Below are 22,539 nucleotides of genomic sequence, written 5' to 3'. Positions count from 1 at the left end.
AGTAATTATACAGAATAGCTGTTGGAATTTTTTTGTGTTTTTGTGCCCCACTTCCTACTTCTATGCTGGAATATTGTCTGCGTGGAGCTTTTACAGATCTTTTGCATGCTTTCACAATCACTGTGAGTTTGTGTGTGTATCTGCCCAAAGTTGGGTGAGAAGGTGGAGAGGGTGGCAATGGGAAAAATTGAAGGAGGGGAGATGAATATGTCCAAAATTTTCAAAAGGAACCAGAATTGTTAAAACAAATAAGTAAAAATAAAGGATGGCTGTTGGTCCAAGGACCTTGATGTGCTTGTCTGCATCATGAGATAGTTCACGTGTCCATGTTTGCCAGAGAAGGGACGGTAATGATTTTCAAAGTATTTTCTGATGCTGCCCTTAGTAACTCTGCGTTTTCACAAGCTGTTATTTTCAGTTAATATGTCTGGTACTTTGTGCTTAACTTTCCTGATGTGGTAAAATAGAGGTGACAATGGAGCCACGGTCATCAAATTGCAGGGATTTTTATGAGTCTCTCTCTCTCTGTGTGTGTGTGTGTGTGTGTGTGTGTGTGTGTGTGTGTGTGTGTGTGTTAGCACGGAATACAATCCCTGGCATAAAACATGCTATAGAAGCATTCTCCTATTGCTCCTGCTATTATCAATGCAGCTAACAGTAACTATGATTTTAAAACAGTGACGCTACCAAACTCTGTGTCTTAGGTACCGTTGTATTGCTGTGAGGACCACGGTAACTCTTATAAAAGAAAGCATTTAGTTGGGAACTTGCTTACAGTTTTAAAAGGTTAGTTCTTCATCATCCTGGCTAGAAGCAGACAGACATGGTACTGGAGCAGTAGCAGAGAGCTTTACATCCTGATCCCCAGACTTCTGGCAGAGAGAGAGAGAGAGAGAGAGAGAGAGAGAGAGAGAGAGAGAGAGAGAGAGAGAGAGAGAGAGAGAGAGAGAGAGATTGAGACTGGGCCTGGCATGGGCTTTTGAAACCTTAAAGCCCACCCCCAGTTACACACTTCCTCCAACAAGGCCACATCTACTCTAACAATGCCACACCTGTGGGAGCCCGTTCTCGGGTTCCTCGTGGCTTTACCCAGCAGGTCCGCATAGAGGATGATTAGGACCACGGGCCTGAGTGCAGGTGTCTGAGATGGTCTGCACTTGACTGTGCTGGGGGAGGAGGTCTTTTGCTCCACCCCTTGGCGTCTCTATAAAAACCCTGGGGCAGAGACAGTCGGGGCCCGTTGGAATAGGTTCCAGGCCCTCTCAAGGCTATCCTTTATTTTCTATCTGTTTATCTCTGCGATATTCTCCTCAGTAAATCCTTCTATCTAATATTTCCTGCTGCTCGCACTCAAGAAAACTCTGGGGAACTGCGGGGGTGGTTGGGTAAATGCCCCCCCACACACCCCTACTGTTTCTCAAACCGTTCCACTCCTTGGTGACAAAACATTCAAATATATGAGCCTATGGGGGCATTCTAATTCAAACCACCACACTATGTAAGAAAAACAGTAGTGTGAATGAACTGACAGATGGAGAGGCTAAGGTGTTAAAAAGTTAAGTCCCAGTCTTATGACTGTTAAAATCTGGGCTAGAGTTTCACACTCCTTGTTACCTGACTCCACTGTATTTTGAATCACCAAAATACACTACTTCATTGTACATTGCTTTCTGGGTTGTTTTGTATGGAAGAGTGAATAAAGATTGACTTAAGGCTTCCCCCTAGTGGGTTCCTTATGAACATGTGGAAACAATCACCATTTCTTCAGGGTTCGTACATGAACACTGTCTGAAACCATCATGCTTGATGGACAGCTTGGCTGGATATAAGATTGTTAGTGCCCATATTTTAAATATGTGACTAAAAATGTTGTGTTTTCTCTATTATTTGTTCTTGAGCCATGGGAAGCCAAAATGATAGTTATATTGCAGCTAAATGACCAATAAGTAATGAATGAATAAAGAATTTGTGGTATATTTACACAATGAAATACCAGTAATTCACTAAAAAAAAGTCATGAAGTCCTGCCATGGACAGTAACATAGAGAGACCTGAATGACACTATGTTAAGTGAAACAAGACAGTAATAGAAATACAAATATCACATCATTTAACCCATGTGGAATCTAAAAACATTGATCTTGACTAATACTCGGCAGAGACCAGGGAAGGCCAATGGAGGGGTCATGGAAAGGTTGGATGGTGAATATAATGTTACAATTAGATAGAAGTAATAAATTCTGGTGTTGCATGGCACACTGGGTGACTATAATTTAAAATAATGAATAATGTGTCACTCAAATAAGTTAGAAGGGAGGTTTTTTGGGCAGTTGTCTTTTGTTGGGATGCCTGAAGGAATCTGAGTCTTTTGAATTGTGTCATTTTACTTGGGTAAGAATCAGCATCACACCTCAAAGTCTATTTTTCTAGTTAGAAGACATATTTTCATCATATATTCTCACACAGAAACACATACACTATGGAGAAATGAAATGAAATTTTAGAAGAGAATACACAAAGCAGAACTATAAAACAATGTCCCTGATGAACGTAAGTGGAAAAATTCTCAATAGTATACTTGAAAATTGAACTTAGCTATACCTTAATAAGATTACACCTACAGATAAATGTGGCTCTTACCACTCATCAGAGAAACTTCTCTTTACAACAGAGAGACCTTTAAAGAAAACCACAACTAGTCAAAATACAAAGGACAACTAGTCATGAGGTGCCCAGCCCCACTGGATACATTTCCAACACAACTCCTGCATCTAAGGCTTGGGGAGCATTGTGGAAGAGGGGACGGAAAGATTATAAGAGTCAGAGGACAGGAAACCTGCTGCGAGATTGTGTCTCCTAGAAATGACAGGGAAGCTTCACCTATGATACCTCAATAATATGACTGCCTAAACAAGGCCTGAACAAGGGCAGCACCAATGGACATGTAGACACAGAAGGGGAAATCTCAGAGGGTCCCACCTTTAGACAAAGAACTACAGGCAACTGAGGACTGCTGAGAGAGGGAGAGTTAGCCTTTCCCAGGGATGAGCCTCTAGTTGGCTGTCCAATACAAAACGGTCAGCCCTGAAATCATATATACACAAGTGAAAGACCCCCGACTGGAGTCTTCCCTCTGGAGAGACCCTCGCCCAGAGATTACACCGAGACCACAAGTCAGATGCAAACAGCAAGAGGCTTTATTCAGGAACACGGGTACCCGGGGCGATACAGTCCCTCCAGAGGCTGAAGAGACTGGCGCGCCCACGGGCTGGAGTGGAGGGTTTTTATAGGGTTGGGCAGCGGAAGGGCGGGTACAGAAGCAGGAAGCATAGTTTACAGGGTTCTGATTGGACGATTCGTATGAGGCCAGGTTCAAACTCAGGACAGCTCGTGGTTTTTCCCCGAGCTCGACACGCCTGCTGACTTGGCTCTCATCCAGGGTACAAGTTGTTTTTCTGACCTCTAGTTACTTTTCAGGCCCTGCTCAAAAATGGCGTTAAGCTAAGCAAGTATGCTGGGGCCCTTCATTCCCCCATTTTCTTATCTCAGGGAATGGAATCCTCCATTCATGGGGAAGAATAGGGATGTGGCTCCATTTCCACCTGGTTGAGTCGTTGGTATTGTTGTGTCAATACCAAGGTCTGAATAGTAGAAACGCGTTCCCTGATAAATTGGACAAGTCTGTTTAGGATACAGGGCCCGAGCGTCAGAAGGAGCAATAAAATCAGAAGGGGTCCCATAAGGGTGGAGATGAGGGTGGTGAGCCAGGGGGACCTTCTGAACCATCCTTCAAACCATCCCTGCTGTTCTTCAAAGAGTTTTTGTCTTTGCTCTAATCTTTTTCTTAATCTAGCCATGCTATCTCTCACCACCCCAGTATGATCCGCATAGAAGCAACATTCTTCTTTAAGGGCGGCACATAACCCCCCCTCCTGCAGGAAGAGGAGGTCTAATCCCCTCCGGTTCTGCAGAACTACTTCAGACAGGGAGGTGAGTGACTTTTCCAAGGCACTCACGGATTCCTCCAGTGCCTGGATATCGGTATGCATGGCAACCTGGAGTTGTCTGAACTGGTTGGTTTCCATGAGGGCAGTGGTACCTGTGCCTATTCCGGCAGCGACTCCTCCCATAGTTAACCCACCTAGTATCAGGGCCAGGGTTAGCGAGACTGGCTCCCTTTTTATACGGGGGACCCCTGTCTCATATCGGGCATAGATATCTTCAGGTGCACGGTAGACTATCTTGGGGTACAGTTCTATGAGCACACAATAATCGGCCGTGTTGGCTAGTATTGAGGAGGAGAGGCATGGTGTAAGTCCAGTGCTACAGGCCCAATAAGTCCCGTTGGGAGCCACGAGATAGTGGGGTCCTGGAACAAGTGCCTGGGTGCGATTACACAGGTGTTGGTGGGTGTAGGGTACTATCCCCAGACATAGTCCTTGTCCTGACACCTCGGAGATTGTGAGCTTATGCTGAGGTGTCGAGGCACATCCTGACGGGGGTGAAGAAGAATTGGTGAAGCTTCCGACTACGGCCACCCCCTCATAATAGGGGGGTGTGGAGACTAGGCATAACCAGCATTCCTGAGTCTGATTTGGGTTGGTAACATTGAGGGCTGAGTAAGCGCCCTCTATAAGATTCAATAGCCGGTCTCCCGTACCGGGCCTGGGTGGCTGGAGGGTGACTGGGGTTATAGTGGCATTCGGAGCCGTGCTTGAGCGAATGGCCGAATTGGGTCGGGGGGTAGCCCTCGGGGGTGCCGGAGCGGGTAAAGAGGGGCGCTTTTGGTCAGAGAGAACCTGGTTGGGACCTATAGAGGCGGAGGGCTCTGTGATTTTAAGCCTAATCGTAAACACGACTCCCTGGTCCCATCCCGTCATGTAAAGTCTAAGTCCCCATGTTCTACCTTTAATCCAGTCTTGTGTTATCTCCCTTCCCTTTTGAGTAAAAGATATATTCAGGGGGTTGCAGGTGAAATTTACACAGGGCCCCCCCCCCTTTCCAGTAAGTGTTATCTCTTCCTGACGTGACAGTTCCCCAACAACGTCCTTGAGTAAGAGGACGCCATGAGTGGCTTTCTCTTTGGGTAGCCCTTTTTACCCTAATGAGGTCCCAAGTGGATGAAGGCTCCCAATAGGTATTACCAGTTGTTTCACATCCCCATGCTTTACAGAAGTAACTTTCATAACCCCCACATTGTCTAATCATCTTTCTGTCCCTACCATCCCGGGGACAGACGTAAAAGGATAGTTGTGACAGGGCTGCTCTGGTTTCAGGGTGACCACATCCATATCTCCCGTCACTACATTTGCAAGTCCCCTTACCATCCTGACAGACGTCTGGTGCTCTGGGGTTCATGGGGTCAGTGGTAGGGATGTCCCAGTCCCCTGACCCTGCTACTAGTTGGCAGAGATCTGGATGCAAGTTGGGCCACCATGTGAAGGGGGTGTGAAGGGCGGTCGTTTGCCAGACCATCTCCCCAGTTTGTGAGATAACCTGCCAAGTGAGCCTCTTAACTAGGTGCGGGCTCTCTGCCGCCCTAGTCCCCTGGGGGTAGGCAGAGATTAAGAGGAGGGGGAGGAAGAGGAGCCGCGGGCCAACCTTATTTTTAGGGGGTTCCGTGTGCGGCGCACTGTCCATGTTGACTTTCTGGATCCTGCTGGGTCGGGTTCCCTGGCAGCCTTCACATGCGAGGCGTGGATCCATGCAGTAATCCCGTCGACCTTGAGTGCAGTGGGGGTGGTCAGCAAGACAGTGTAGGGCCCCTTCCACCGTGGTTCCAGATTCTTGGTCTGGTGTCGTCGGACCCAGACGGAGTCCCCGATCTGGAAGGGGTGGGGCACCACCGGCTTGTCTAGCTGCTCCTGGTAGGCCTTGGCCAGGGGCTTCCAGATCTCCCTCTGCACCAGTTGGAGGGCTTGAAGATGTGCCTCTAAAGTAGGGGTGGTAGCAAAGGAGGAAATATCAGGATGGAGAAAGTCTACAACAGGAGGTGGGGCCCCATACATGATCTCAAAAGGGGTTAGGCCGTGTGGGCCAGGAGTATTTCGGGCTCGGTAGAGAGCCAAGGGAAGTAGGAGCACCCAATCTCTAGTGCCAGTTGCAAGCGTTAATTTGGTTAAAGTCTCCTTGATTGTTCTATTAGCTCGTTCCACCTGTCCTGAGCTCTGGGGACGGTATGCACAATGGAGTTTCCAATCAACCCCCAATAGTTTGGCCACCTTCTGACTTACCTGAGAGACGAAGGCAGGCCCGTTATCCGACCCCAATATTTGAGGCATCCCGTACCTGGGGAAGATTTCTTCCAACAGTTTCTTTGTTGCCACATTAGCCGTCTCATTCTTGGTTGGAAATGCCTCGATCCATCCAGAAAAAGTGTCCACGAAGACCAGGAGGTACCGGTACCCATAGAGTCCGGGTTTTACTTCTGTAAAGTCTATTTCCCAATGAACACCAGGACGATGGCCTCTTTGGCGGGCCCCCTTGTTTAGATGAACCTTTCCTGCGTTGACTTGAGCACAGGCTGGGCAGGTAGAAGTTACCTGCTGAAGTACCTGATCCTGGTTCAGCAGCACTGTCCAGGTGTTTTCTCTGTCCAATAGGGTCTTCATCTTGTTTTTGCTCAAATGGGTCAAAGCATGGAGGAATCTTAGCATGTATCGGGTATGGGAGGTTGGCATGACCATCCGGTCCCCTAGTATATATGCCTGTCTTCCTTGTTCCCAGTCCGCCCCCATTTTCTTTGCTAGCTCATGGTCTTCTGGGCTATAGGGCACGGGGTCTCTCTCAGGCTGTGGTTCTTGTATGGCCATCAACTGGCTGCTCCCTGCTGGCTGGGAAGCCACTGTTCGGGCAGTCAGATCCGCCAGCCGATTCCCTCTGGCTACCGCAGAGTCATCCTTTTGATGCCCTGGGCAGTGGACAATACTGAGTTGGAGCGGGAGGAACAGGGCCTTTAGGAGGTCTAGGATCTCTTTTTTGTTTTTGATTTCCTTACCCGCGGACGTCAGCAGGCCTCTCCGTCTGTAGATTTCCCCGTGGGCATGCGCAGTGGCGAAGGCATATCTGCTGTCAGTATAAACTGTGAGCTTCTTACCTTCTGCCATCCGGAGAGCTTGGGTGAGCGCAATCAGTTCTGCGCGCTGGGCCGATGTCCCGGGCGGGAGTGACGATGCCCATACCACTTCCGATTCGGTGGTTATAGCTGCCCCGGCTCTGCGTTTCCCCTCCTCCAGGAAACTGCTCCCATCTGTGTACCAGACAGCGTCTGGATTCTTAAGCGGCTGATCTGTCAGATCAGGGCGGGTGCCATGTGCTTCGGCTAGAATCTGGAGGCAGTCATGCTCCCCGGAGGGGCTAGGCAGTGGCAGCAAGGTAGCAGGGTTAAGGGAAACTGTCGGCCCAAAATTTACCCGGTCTGAGTCCAGCAGTAAGGCCTGATAGTAAGTCATTCTGGCGTTAGAAAGCCATCTGTCCGGTGGTTGTCGGACCAAGGCCTCCACTGCATGGGAGGCCAGCACAGTCAACGGCTGTCCCAGAGTCAGCTTCCCGGCATCCTTAAGTAATACGGCGATGGCTGCCACCATGCGGAGGCATGATGGCCATCCTGTAGCCACCGGGTCCAATTTCTTGGACAAGTACGCTACAGGTCTCCTCCAAGGTCCCAGTCTTTGCACCAGTACCCCTTTGGCAAAACCTGAGTTCTCATCCACAAACAGCTCAAAGGGCTTGGTTAGATCTGGCAGACCCAGAGCCGGGGCCTCGAGTAAGGCCTTCTTGATCTGTTGGAACGCTTTCTGATGCTTCTCCTCCCATTGGAACATGGCCCCTGGTTTAGTGAGGGGGTACAATGGGGCTGCCAGTTCGGCAAAGCCAGGAATCCAAAGGCGGCAGTACCCAGCCGTACCCAGGAGCTCTCGAACTTGGCGGGGGTTCCGAGGAGGGGGGATGGAGATTATCGTCTCCTTCCTCGCTCTTGTTAACCATCTTTGCCCCCCGCTCAGGGTGTAGCCCAGGTAGGTAACCTTATCTCGGCATATTTGAGCCTTTCTGGCTGAGGCTCTATAGCCCTTTTGTCCAAGTCTGGCCAATAAGGCTCGAGTGCCCTCCAGGCACTCGGTTCGACTCCTGGCTGCCAGGAGTAGATCATCCACGTACTGGAGCAGAGTCAGGGTTGGGTGTTCGACCCGGAATCCGGCCAGATCTGCATGTAGGGCCTCATCAAAGAGGGTTGGGCTATTTTTGAAGCCCTGAGGGAGCCGGGTCCAGGTTAACTGTCCCGAAAGCCCTTTTTCTGGGTCCCTCCATTCAAAAGCGAATAGCATTTGACTTTGAGGGTGCAGTCTCAAACAAAAGAAGGCATCCTTCAGGTCTAGCACAGTGTACCAGACGTGGGTCGGTGGGAGGGTGCTCAGAAGGTTATAGGGGTTGGGCACCGTGGGGTGTATGTCCTCCACCCGCTTATTGACCTCTCTCAAGTCCTGGACCGGCCTGTAGTCCCCTGTCCCCGGTTTCTTAACAGGCAAGAGAGGGGTGTTCCAAGGGGACTGGCAGGGCTTTAGCACCCCTTGGTCTAGGAGCCTTCGAATATGGGGCTTGATCCCCTCATGAGCTTCCCGTGACATTGGGTATTGTCTAATTGAAACGGGAGTTGCGGAGGCCTTTAGTGAGATCACCAGCGGTGGCTGATCGTGTGCCAGCCCCAAGCCCCCAGTCTCTGCCCAGGCCTGAGGAAACTCTCTCAGCCAGTTCTGTAGTTCCTCAGGAGATTTCTCCGGGGGTTCTGGTTCAAACAAACGGTATTCTTCTTCTAAACTGAGGGCAAGGATTTGTAGAGAGTCTCCTTTAGGACCCGTGACCCTCGGTCCCTTCTCATCAAAATAGATTTGTGCCTTCAATTTGGTTAATAGGTCCCGTCCTAACAGCGGATGGGGGCATTCAGGTATGTGCAGAAAGGAGTGAGTTACTTGCCCTGATGCCAGTTGGACTTTTCTCTCGGCAGTCCAATAATACCTCTTGTTTCCAGTTGCCCCCTGCACCAGTGCAGAATGCCGGCTAAGAGGCACTCCGGCATGGGTTAGGACTGAATGTTCGGCACCAGTATCAACCAGGAAGGTCACGGGCTGCCCCCCGATCTTGAGGGTTATCCTAGGCTCAGGGGGGGGCTCCTGGCCTCGACTCCCCTAGTCTTCCAGACTAAGGAGGTCTACAGTCTTGGGCTTGGGCCGGCGGGGTCCTTGTGGCTTCTTGGGGCACTCTCGGGCCCAGTGTCCCTTCTCCTTGCAGTAAGCACATTGATCTTTATCAAGGGGTGGCCTCCTTCGCTCTCCCGACCTATCTCCCTCTCTCCGCTGTCCCTGAGACACAACGGCAGCCAAAACCTTTTTTATCTCCCTATGCTGTTTCTTGTCCCTTTCCTCTTGTTTCTGCCATCTCCTTTCCTCACGCTCCTCAGGAGTTTCTCTCTTATTGAACACTTTCTCTGCTTCCTTCAATAAGTCTGGCAAACCTAGCGCCTGTAAACCTTCCAGCCGCTGCAATTTGGTTCTGATATCTGAGCTAGACTGATAGATAAATGATAGGATGACACCTGGTGCTTGCCCTGGGTCTTCTGGATCATACGGAGTGTACATCCTATAAGCCTCCTTCAGCCTCTCTAAAAATGCAGCGGGTGTTTCTTCCTTTCCCTGTATCACATTCCTTACCTGAGCCAAATTGGTAGGCCTTCTGGCGGCCGCTCGGAGACCCGCTAAGAGCAACTGGCGATAGAGACGTAGATGCTCCCTACCTTCAGGTGTATTGAAGTCCCAGTCTGGGCGGGTCAAGGGAAAAACTGCATCGATGATATTTGGGAGTTGGGTTGGCCTCCCATCGTCGCCCAGAACCTGCTTCCGGGCCTCCAGGAAAACTCTCTGCTTCTCCTCTACTGTTAAGAGGGTCTGCAGGAGCTGCTGACAGTCGTCCCAAGTCGGCCTGTGAGTCACTAGGATGGACTCAATTAGGCCGGTTAAGGCAACAGGATCCCTGGAGAAAGGGGGATTATGTTGTTTCCAGTTATAGAGGTCTGAGGCTGAAAAGGGCCAGTACTGCAACTGGCGATTCGGCCCCTCTCTGAGCGGGAAGGCCCTGGACTCAATAGGGGGGCCATCCCGGCGGCCGCGGAGGCGGCCGGCAATGGGGGACGGGGCTGCGTCCTCTTCTTCAGCCCCGTGGGTCCTGCGAGTCGAGGTGACTTCCGGATCTGCCACGGGCACGGCCGGGGACGCCGCCACCGGGGCGGCGGCTGGGGCCGCTTTGGCCGGCTCTCCAGGTGGTCCGGCTCGATATGGTGGTGGGTCCTCCGTCAGGAGATCTATAAGGGGAGTATTGGGGTCTGGGGGAAGGACTGGAGGCTTAGGAGTCTCCTTGTGAGGGAGCACGGGGTAAAGGGAGGAGTCTGGGTTGGGGGGCGCAGAAGGCCCAGAGACTGGAGGGGGCTGCGGAAGGAAAGGCTTAACCCATGGAAATGGGTTCTCGACCAGTGATCTCCAGATGGTGATATATGGGACCTGGTCGGGATGCCCATAAGGGCTAGGGGCGAAAACCTTACCCTCCACCTGCGAAATAAGAGAGAGGTTAAAAGATCCCTCTCGCGGCCAGCCGACATTCATCATGACCCATTCGGCCTCGCAGAAGGTGATCCATTTCTTCTTCCTGACAATGACACCTTCATTGTTTCCTCGGGCCTTAACATCGGACCAGTGGTCCTTGGTTAGGCTCAATGGGGTGGCGACAGCCTGTCCCATGGTGGTCTCCAAATAAAGAAGGGTTAAACACACAACGAGAAACAAACAGACAAGACAGACCACAGAATTTTTCGCTGCGCGGCTCCGGCGTAAAACCGAAAACAAAAACTCAGATGGGGACGCGGAGTGTTTGAATTCTCCGTCCCCTGCCAGTACCACGTATCCTTCTGATGCGTGGGTGGCCCCGAAAAACCGTGCCCCAGAGGGGACTTCCCGTGCCCCAGAGGGGACTTCCCGTGCCCCAGAGGGGACTTTCCGTGCCCCAGAGGGGACTTCAGATACCCGTGGAACGTCTTCCAGGGTTTCGGTGGGCGAAGTCCGAGCTCGTCAGCTCCTTCAGCCCCCACCGACTCAGACCTGACTTAGGACGTCCGACGAAAATGAAAGACAAGTAAACAGACTGAGACAATACAGACAGACAGTGGCCGGCCAGCTTACCTCCTGACAGTGGGTCGGTGGTCCCGAGGCGGGGGTCTCAAATCCCGGACGAGCCCCCAAATGAAAGACCCCCGACTGGAGTCTTCCCTCTGGAGAGACCCTCGCCCAGAGATTACACCGAGACCACAAGTCAGATGCAAACAGCAAGAGGCTTTATTCAGGAACACGGGTACCCGGGGCGATACAGTCCCTCCAGAGGCTGAAGAGACTGGCGCGCCCACGGGCTGGAGTGGAGGGTTTTTATAGGGTTGGGCAGCGGAAGGGCGGGTACAGAAGCAGGAAGCATAGTTTACAGGGTTCTGATTGGACGATTCGTATGAGGCCAGGTTCAAACTCAGGACAGCTCGTGGTTTTTCCCCGAGCTCGACACGCCTGCTGACTTGGCTCTCATCCAGGGTACAAGTTGTTTTTCTGACCTCTAGTTACTTTTCAGGCCCTGCTCAAAAATGGCGTTAAGCTAAGCAAGTATGCTGGGGCCCTTCACAAGGAACAAAAACAGACTCACAAGGTTATATTTATATATGTGTACTTGTTTACATATAACATATATGTAATAATAATAAAGCAAAAGGCAGTCAATGGTGTGGGGGAGGTACATAGGAGGAGTTTGGGGAGTAAAGGGAAGGAGGGAAGTGATGTAACTATATTTTAATTAAAATTAATTAAAAATTTCCAAGGTTTGATTACTTATTTTTTCTTTTAAAGACATAATTTTGGCTGGACTCACACTTAGACATAAAAGCTCTCAGTGAGGACAGCCAACATCACTTGGCAATCTATTCCTATTCCTAGCATTTCATTGGCTTTCTTCATTCCCTTGGCAAAAAAAAAATGAGCATATGACACAGCCCCCTCCTTGTTTTCCTTAGTACATTGTTTCTTCAAAGATATACATTGGCATTTGTGTTGCAGGACACATGAGGTAACATCTTCATTTAAAAAGCAGCTCATCGATTAGGTTGGGGGGCATGGAGAGAGAGAGAGAGTGCTGAGGGGGACTGCTGGAGAGGTTGCACTTCAGGGTTGGGCAGAATCCTGGCACAGGGGAATCTCCCAGGAGTCTACGGGGAGGACCCCAGCTTAGACCCTAGCAATAGTGATAAGTAGCCTGAACTGGCCATCTCCTGTGACCAGATTGGTGCCTGGCCCAATTGTCATCAGAGAGGTGTCATCCAGCAACTGATGGAGGCAGATGCAGAGACCCACAGCCAAACATTAGGTGGAGTTTGGGAATCCTGGGGAGGAGGAGGAGGAGGAGGAGGAGGAGGAGGAGGAGGAAGGAGTGTAGGAGACAGAGGGATCAAGGATACCACAGGAAGGCTCACACAATCAACTAACCTGGGCTCGTAGGGGTTCACAGAGACTGAACGGACAACCAGGGAGTCTGCATGAGACTGATCTAGGCACTCTGCATATATGTTACAGTTGTGTAACTAGGTCCTCTTGTGGGACTCCTAAGAGTGGAAACATGGGCTGTATTCAACTCTTTTACTGGCTTTTGGGACCCTACTTCTCATACTGGGCCACCTTTCCCAGCCTTAATACATGAGGGATATGTTTAGTCTTACTGCAACTTGATATGCCATGTTTTATTGATACTCATAGGATACCTACCCTTTCCTGGATTGAGATGGAAGTGGAGGGGCCTGAGAGGTGAGAGGGGGGGATGGGGAGAGGGACTGGGAGGGGAGGATGGGGGAATGTTGTGGCCAAGATGTAAAATAAATAGATACATTTTTAAAAAGAAGCTCATATACAGTGGCTGGGGTAAGATGGTGTAGTGGGTGTTGTCCCTGTGTGGCCCACTTACTAGAATATTCTGTTCAAAGAAGAATGGGCTCCATTCCAAGAAGAAAAGGGAAGAATTTTCTAAATCTACAACAGTCACGCTAGAACCACTGAGAGGTGCTGGAGGAAAAAAGGAGCAAAACACTGAAGAAAAATAAGTCACCAGACTAGGAGATGACTCCCTAACTAAACCACTTGCTGTGCAAAGATGATACCCAGAGTTCAGATCCTTGATGCCTACATAAAAAAAAAATGCCAAGCAGAAAGAATGGATCACTTGTATTCCTGGTGCTAACTTGCTGAGCTCTGAGTCAAGTGAGAGACCTTGCTTTAGAAAAAAAAAAACATTTTTTAACTAAAATAGAATAACATCATAAGTGTAGCTACTTTTCATCAAAGAAGCTTCTCTTTACAGTAAGTGGAGAGCATCACAGAAAACCACAAGTAAAATCTCCAACCCCACCTCTCTCTCTCCCTCCACTCCCATGAGGCGTGCACCCCTCAACCTCCCTCTCTTTCTCTCTCTTTTTCTCTCTTCTCTCTCTCTCTTTCCTATCTTCTCTTTGTCTCTCTATTATAATAAACCATTTCTGTGCAGATGCAGCCTCTGGATTGTGAGTATCCACCCACCACCCCGCCACCCCACTGCCATGCCCACATGGAGTGGGTCACCTGCCAGCCCACTGCTGCATCTACCCAGCATGCCAGCATGGTCCCCTGCACTCATGGGATACCCTGGCCCGGCTAGCTGGGGGTTTCCCGTGTGTTCATAATTCATAACAGTCACAATGCAGAGATCATCAACCATGTGGATCCCAGCCCCAATGAATACATCTCCATCACAACCCTTTATCTGTAGCTCAGGGAACATTGTGGTAGAGGGGTGGGAAGATTATAAAAGTCAAAGGACCAGGAGGTCTACTGTAAGACTCTCTCCTAGAAATGGCAGTGGAGCCAGGTGGCAGTGGTGGCACAGGCCTTTAATCTCAGCACTTGGGAGGCAGAGGCAGGCGGATCTCAGTTTGAGACCAGCCTGGTCTACAAAGCAAGTTCCAGGACAGCCAGGGCTGTTACACAGAGAAACACTGTCTCAAAAAAAAAGGGAAAAAAAAGAAATGGCAGTGGAACAATAACACTAAGTTTTCAAAGGTCCCCCAGCTCTAAACGAAGAACTACAAGGAGGCAACTGATGACTGCTGAGAGAAGGAAAACTAGCCTCTACCCAAGACGTTGTTTCAATATAGAAGGTTGAGAGTGGCCAAAGAGGACACCCGATGCTGACCTCTGGCCACTGTACATATATATACACAGACATGCACACCACACACACATACACAGGCAAAAATTAAGTAAGCCCAGAAGAACACAGTTCAAGCTTCTCAGTTCTTTGGTATTAGGAGGAAGCTAGAGCCTCATCCAAAAATTATGCCAGGCAGCCAAGGTAAAACCAGACTGACAGTATCCCCTCCAGACAAGCCTAGAGCTCTTTTGAGCCTCAAATCCAGGTGCAGGTTTTTAGTGAGGTGGTAATTCCTCTTTTGAATGGGGAGGCAGTGCGCAGAAATTTTATTTAGTCATTCTATACAATTCAAGGAGCATCTCCTAGTGATGTCTTCAGAGGGAATCTGTTGTTTAAAACTGAGCTACTGCAGGGACCTGAGACAGAGAGCTACAAATCTGGGAGCCTAGACGTAGCCTTATAGAACCATAGGAAGAAACAGAAATCTAGGACACAATTGTAGGGGGGTGAGTGCTGTGGAACAATCATTTTCTACACTATGAATATGTATTACTATCATTGGTTAATAAAAAGCTGACAGGCTGGTAGCTGGGCAGGAAGTTAGGCAAGAAAACCAAACTGAGAATGATGGGAAGAAGGAAGGTGGAGTCAGGGGAGATGCCAGTCAGCCATAGAGTAATCAGGATATGTTAAAAATGAAATAGTAAGCCATGATCCATGTGGCAAAGCATAACTAGAAATATGGGTTAAGTGTAAGAGTTAGCTAGTAACAAGCCTGAGCTATTGGCCAAGCATTTGTAATTAATATAAGTTTTTGTGTGTTTCTTTGGGACTGAGTGGTTGGGACAGGGAACATCCGATTACATGGGGGAGGTCTGGATGTTGTCAAGCCAATAAACAGCAGGTAGTAGGAGCTCATCTCAAGTGGTGAAATATGTAAGGAAAGGTAGCCACACTCTTCATGGCCAGAAGAGCTCATTAAATGAAAGTAATTTTGGATTTTTCTAGCTCTGTGCATGAGGTCAGTGGATGGATTAACCTCTGGAGCCACTTATCTATCATACATGTCTGTAGAGTAGGAAACCCTGAAGGTCTACCAGTGCTATCTACAGCTGCATCCCTCCAGCAGGGATATCCATACTTGCAGGAATTTGGGGAATTATGATGACAGGGCTTAGGTCCATGTGGGTGTCAATGCTATTGCTTCTCACACTCCCAACATACCCAGAAGAAATGTCTCCTTATTCAAACATCAACTATCCCTGGAGGTACCACTGTCAGAGTATCTAATGTGAGAAAACCTGATCAAGTCCTGCGGCAATAAAGGTCATTTTGGCCAGTAGAGGGCACAACAAAGAGGCACAAAGAAGAGGCAATACTGAAGCCAAGGCATGTCTGCAAGGAAGCTCAGCAACCAGTGTAAACTATCCAACAGACAAAACTCCACAAGTTCAGCTGTCCTCCCTCCTGCCCAATTAACCGTCAGTCTCCAGTCTTCAAAGACCCGGAAAGAAACTGAGCAAACAGTCCTTTACTCTTTTATTCTTTTTTAAATTTCCTTTTTTTTTAACTTCACCTCTGATGCTTCCCTTCTTTGTCTTTTTACTAAATTTTTAGAAGTATATTCTCTTTACTGTATTTTAAAGGTTTATAATTTTTATTCTACTTCAATCTTTTAAATTTTTAGGATTTGTATTTATTTTATGTGTATGTGTGTTTTGTCTGCTTGTTGTCTCTGCACCATGTGCCTGCAATGCCCACAGAGGCCAGAAGAGGGCATCAGACCCCCCCAATACTGGAACTACAAATGGTTGTGAGCTACCATGTGGTGGCTGAGAACTGAACCTAGGTCCTTTGAGAACAAGAGCTCCTCACCATTGAGCCATCTCTCTAGTCCCCTACCTCTTTTCTCTATCTCACTTGGAAACTTCAAAAGCCCAGCCATCACTCACTACCCAGATTTCTCAGCATTCACAGCTTCCAAACCCTGCCAAAATGGCCCACTAAGCTCTGCTCACAGCATTATCAGGATTCACCAGGTCACAGCTGCACATGCTTCCACATTTCTCCCACATACCAGTTCCAAAGACCTGTAATCCATGTGACCAGTATAATGACAGCAATGACCCCACCAATTCTCCGAAAGTAGCTACTTTTTTATTGCTAAAGGATAAAGGGATTTATTTTGACTCATAGGTTTGTGCGTGCGTGCGTGTGTGTGTGTGCGTGTGCGTGCATGCGTGTGTGTGTGTGCGTGCATGTGTGTGTGTGTGTGTGTGTGTGTGTGTGTGTGTGTGTGACTTGGGAGAGGAGATCTTGCTGGAGGAAGTACGTGTCACTGGGAGCAGGCATTGAGGTTTCAAAAGATTTGCTCCATTCCTGGTTTGTTCTCTCTGCTTCCTGTTTGTGGTGTGAGATGTGAGCTCTCAGGTTCTGCTCCTGCTGCCATGCCTTCCCTCAGCCATTATCAACTCTAAACCTCTGACCCTGTAAACTCAGTTAAACTCTTAATCTTATAAATTGCCTTGATCATGTTGTCTTATCACAGCAATAGAAAGGTAACCAAAACAAATGCTTTCCCTACATGTATTTTGGTGCACCATGTGTAGGGTACTTTTGGAAACCAGACAAAAGTGGAGAATTCCATAGAACTAGAAGTTACAAAGGATTGTGAGCTGCCATGTGGGTGCTGGGAATTGAATGTAAGTCTTCTGAAAGAGTAGTAAATGCTCTTGAGCCATCTCTCCTGCCCCTTTACTCACAGGTTGAGCATTCAGTCCATTGTGATAAGGTGGTACACTGAGATCAGCTGTAGCTATGGAAAAAGGAGCAGGAAACAGCTAATCACATTGTGTTCACAGTCAGTAAGCCAAAAAAAATTTGTTGTAGCAGTCCGTTCACTTCCTTCTTTATACTCAGTCTAAGACCTCAGCCCACGGGATGGTGCCCCTTTCATTTAGGGTAAGTCTTCTTCTCTCAGTGGGAATGTCCGATAGAAATGGTGAGGCAATGTAGATATAGGTTGGTATCAGCCAGCCCAACAAATATGAAAAATGCAACCAGTTTCTCTTCACAGACCAATTAATAAGGACTCCACTAGGCAATTACAAATCTCTTTGCCTCAGAAACAGGTACTCGTTCCATTCAATTTACAGTTTCGAGGGGGTGATAATATTTATACAGAATATAAGTATTCTGTATATGTATATATATTCTGTATATGAATATCAACAAATAGTGACTACAAAGCACATAGCACACTATATGTCTTAAGTGTTGGATAGAATCTACTTGAGGAAACATGAAACTTACTCTTACTTGGTGCTTCCAAGAAAATGGCCTAACCACAGTCCATGATCTTACACTACCCAGAAGCTTGTGACCAAAAAGCTAGTCAGGTAATGGGGAAAACAGAAAGTATAAAATGTGGCTTAATCACAGGAAAGCTAAACAAGGAAAGTATATATCAATAAACATCTTATCAGCTTAGTCATTCCATGCAAGAATTGTGGCCAGAACTCCACTCGCTTCAGCTTCCCCGTTGGAGCTTTGTGGTATAGCCAGAGCTAGCTGGATCCTTGGAATTAGTCTCAGGTAAAAACTTGTGCCTTCCCTCCTGCCCCCTCCCAGAAAAACAAACTCCACCAACATTGTCAACAAATGCAAAAGACACTATCAAAAATTACAGTGATTTCAGTCTCAAGGAGCCAGGCTTGCAAAGGCAAGTGATGAAAAATTGTGCACACTCTTCGATGGCTTGGGACTCCTGATTCTTGGAACAAAAGGTCATATGCAACTTTCTTGGACAGTAATCATCATGAGCCCTAGTATGTGCCTCCCAGGAGAAACTGGCATGTACTGCACCACCTCATGTTCCTCGTGAAAAAAGCAGGTAGTTATAAAGTGGAAAGTCTCTCCTGACATTGATCCTAATATTTCTCAGCACTCACCCCCACAGTGGTCTGGGCCCTTCTATGTCAACTATTAATCAAGAAAATGCCCTGTAGGTTTGCCTACAGACAATATGATAGAGTTATTATCTCAATTGACGTTCCTTTTCACAGACAACTCTAGCTATGTCAAGCTGACCAAAAAATCAGGACACCCTGTTCTCCTGATCTCCTGTTCTCTCTCTGTCTTTCTCTGCCTGCCTCTGTCTATCTGCTGTCTCTGTCTATCTCCTCTCTCTCTCTCTCTCTCTCTCTCTCTCTCTCTCTCTCTCTCTCTCTCTCTTTCTGTGGGTGTGTGTGTCAAATTGCAGGAATCAGTTCTCTCCTTCCACCCAGTGGGTTATGGGGATGGAACTCAAGTCATCAAATTTAGCAACAGGTGTCTACCCACAAAACCATCTCACTGGGTCTACTATGTACCATTTCTTTAAGGTAGGAAGTGTTAGAGTAGGGATCCAAGACCATACTTTGATTCATTTTTCAATGCCCCCTCTCTTGGTCATCTGAAATAGAAACTAGCACAAAAGAAAGTGAAATCTAGATTTTAATGTGGAGCATGAATTGAACAACTTTTGTGTATAGATTAATTCTTCCTTCACATCTATCTGTAACTAAGTATATGGTGAGGGTATTATAGTTTTAAAAATCTAATGATAGTTTTATTCTGGTGGAGGATGATTAATAAATATGTCTATTGGTGCCTGCTAGAGATAAGTAATTTCCCAATGAATGTATTTTCTTCATCCCAGTTGATATTCAATCTTCCTACCTCTTATGGCCTTTTTAAAATATTCAAAAATTATGTATATGCATATGTAAAACATGTAGTCTGCCATTTTGAAAATTTAGTACATATGTCAGTGTGGTGGTTTGAATAAAAATGACCCCCATAAGCCCTAGGGAGTGGCACTACTAGGAGGTGTAACCTTGTTGGAGTAAGTGTTGCTTTGTTGGGGGAGGTGTGTCACTAAGGGACTGGCTTTGTGGTCTCAAATACTCAAGCCAGTCTCTCCCTGCTGCCTTCAGATCCAGATGTGGAACTCTCAGCTCTTTCCCCAGAATCATGTCAGCCGGCCAACCAAGTACCATGCTTCCTGCCATGGTGTTAATAGACTAAACCTCTGAAACTGTAAGCTAGCTCCAATTAACTGCTTTCTTTCATAAGACTTGCGATGGTTGAGCCAGTAGGTGGTGGTGCATATCTTTAATCCCAGCACTTGGGAGGCAGAGGCAGGAGTATCTCTGTGAGTTCAAGGCCAGTCTGGTCTACAGAGTGAGTTCCAGGACAGCAAGGACAACACATAGATATCCTGTCTTGTTGTGGTCATGGTATCTCTTCACAGCAATAGAAACTCAAACTAAGACAGTCACTATCATTATTTCATATTTTAATGACTGTAACTAGTATTTCAAATCTTGTAAAAATCACCCCAAACAGTGTATTTTATACTTATCAACCAGTAACCCCTTATCCTTTCTTTCTTTTAACTATGGACCACCCCTGATTTATTTCCTGTCACTATAATTTTGCCTGGTATAGACACTTCACATAAATGCAATGTAACAGCTAATCCTCATGGTCAGCTTGATTGGATTAAGGATCACTGTCTTAGTTAGGGTTGCTATTGCTGTGACAAAACACCATGACTAAAAATCAAGTTGAGGAGGAAAGGGTTTATTTGGCTTACACTTCTACATTGTTGTTCATTACTGAACAAAGTCAGGACAGAAACTCGGGATCCTGGATGCAGGAGTTAATGCAGAATCCATGGAGGGGGGCTGCTTACTGGTTTGCTTCCCATGGCTTGCTCACCTTGCTTTTTTATAGAACCTAGGACAACCAGCCCAGGAATGACACCACCAACCATGAGCTGGGCCCTCTGCCATTGATCACTAATTGAGAAAATGCCTTACAGCTCCTTCATTTCTGATGACTCTAGCTTGTGTCAAGTTGACACACAAACTAGCCACTGCAGTCACCTGGGAGATGAACCTCTCGCCATGTTTGTGGGAGCATATCCAGAGAGCTTCAACTGAGAAAAGAAGACCCATGCTAAATGCAGATGACATTGTCTTATAGACTCCTGGATCCTAAGCAACAAAAAGGGGAATATGGAGGAAGTGAGCTGACCACCAGTATTCTCCTCTGTTTCCTGACTTGGATGCTATGTTAGCAACTTCCCCATAGGCCCAAATAAGCCCCTCTGCCTTTTAAAATAATGTTTTGATTTACTCTTTGAAATTTGATATATGTATACAACATATCTTGATCATATCCACCACCAGCCCCGATCCAACTCCCCACAGGACAACCCAACACATCTTCCTCCCCATTTCTTGGTCTCTTTTTTGTCTTATATTTATTTATATTTTAGTCCACTGGGTCTTGTTACTATGTATGGCCCATACTTGTGTGAATGTGATCATTGGTTCTGCACATAATTCACTCTTTTCCTTCTCTTAAATTTTTTCATGGAATAGCATGTTTTAAAATGTCTTTCAGTTCTCCTTCCTTTTCTTTGTTCCTTCCATGAGCAATCTGAGTATTACTAATCATTTGGTTAGGGGAGGGTTGTGGGGGGGTGGGAGATTCTTGTTTGTGTGATTATCTGTTTGAGACAGGGACTCTGGTAACCCAAACTGCCCTCAGACCCACAAGAATTACCTTGAACTTCTGATCCTCTTGACTCCACCTCCCAACTTCTGGGATTACAGGATTGTGAAGCCATGCCTGATTTATGAGGTGCTGGAGATGGAATCCAACAGCTTGTGCATGCTAGGCAAGGATTCCACCAAATGAACTCCATGCACAGACCTACTACTACTGATATGTCAATCCCACCTCTACAGCAAGTTCTACATCTCCACTTTGCCAAGCCTTTATAAAATCAAAGTTTTCTTCACCTTACAAAGCAGATGAATAGCATGGTATTGATTTTTTAAAAAGTCAGATTTTCTGGGGTCTTTTGTTATGGATTGACATGTGTATATAATCAATTGCACTTAAATAAAGTCATGATGAATTGAAGATCTAGTTCTCATTTGGTCATGCCATGCCAAAAGAAAATCATTATCACTATTAGAAAGCACAATTCCCATTACAGTGTAATCTTTAACTTTTAATTACATTATAAATATGTAATATTTAATTACATTTATTAATAATTTACAATTATTAATTGTGTGGGAGGAAGCAGGGATCAGGAGACAACCTACAAGAGACTATTCTCTCCTTCCACCATGTGTATTCTAGGGATCAAACTTGGGCCATCAGGCTAGGCTTGGTAGCAAGTGCTTTTACCCACTGAGCCATCTCATCAGCCCCTTCCAAGAGTGTGATCTTCAAATGCCCTAATATCGCAGCAGGCATGATAGTGAGGGCTTGTAATCCCAGAAGGCTATGTAGGAAACTCACTAGTCTAATGCAAACCTTGCTTATATACAAAGACATCATCTTTTTTTTTTTGAAAAGTTATGAACATTGCAAAAGGCAGACATTTAGTGGGGTGGTTCCGTGTAAACCGAAATAAGGCCTAAAAAGCTTGGTAATGGAGATCCAGACTTTGATTTCGTACTGTGTTCTTGCATTAACTCTTATGTACAGCTGTTGTTTGAATCTTAGATGGTCTTTTAATAAAAAAAACTCAGAGACAGATATCAGGGTGAAAGCTGAAAGATCAGAGAAGCAGAACAGCCAGCCACTACTTCTTACCTCTAGGAAATCCTCAGCCTAAAGAGAGTGAGTTCCTGTTTCCACACTCCTTATATACCTTTCTCTTCCCTGCCATAGTACTTCCTGGGATTAAAGGTGTGTGTGCTTCCCAAGCAAAGGCATGAGATCTCAAGTACTGGGATTAAAAGTGTGTGCTACTACTGTTTGACCTCTATGTCTAATCTAGTGGCTGGCTCTATCCTCTGATCCTCAGGCAAGTGTATTAGGATACACAATATATCACCACATCCAGCTCTAACCCAGACACTTTTCCCATGCCCAAAAAACTGTTGACTTTACTGCCTGGATAAGAAAGGACACAGATACAGTTCTCTAAAGCTCAGATTCTTGGCTTTTCTCCTTTCAGGATCTAAATGGGTGCTGATGTCTTTTGAGATCATGTGACCCTGCTGACAAGCTCACTGAAGCTATTCCCATCATCTTGGTAGCTATAGCACCAGGCTATAGGTGGTTAAGGTATGCATTGGCTCTTTTGTATTCTGAATGAAGTAGGAGATAGGTGCAACACCCACCAATTTACACAGTGCCAGATAGAGCTCCTACTAGTCTAATGTTGACAGTTTCTAATGTTGACAACTCCTCGGTATCTTCTATTTGAAGTCCGTT

General features: G+C 47.0%; 1 protein-coding gene across 1 annotated transcript; it reads right to left on the bottom strand.

Annotated features, from left to right (window-relative positions):
* Nucleotides 1-3,174: 3,174 nt before the first annotated feature.
* On the bottom strand, nt 3,175-11,690 carry LOC128094434 (uncharacterized). The gene is given in 1 exon segment (XM_052712821.1): nt 3,175-11,690. A coding segment is annotated over 1 exon segment (5,220 nt). The 5' UTR covers nt 10,785-11,690; the 3' UTR covers nt 3,175-5,564.
* Between the last annotated feature and the right edge of the window lie 10,849 nt (nt 11,691-22,539).

This window comes from Peromyscus californicus, unplaced genomic scaffold (assembly GCF_007827085.1).
Source record: "Peromyscus californicus insignis strain IS unplaced genomic scaffold, ASM782708v3 Scaffold_4__1_contigs__length_199733344, whole genome shotgun sequence".
NCBI lineage: Eukaryota > Metazoa > Chordata > Mammalia > Rodentia > Cricetidae > Peromyscus > Peromyscus californicus.
This window is presented reverse-complemented; position numbering and strand designations above follow the sequence as displayed.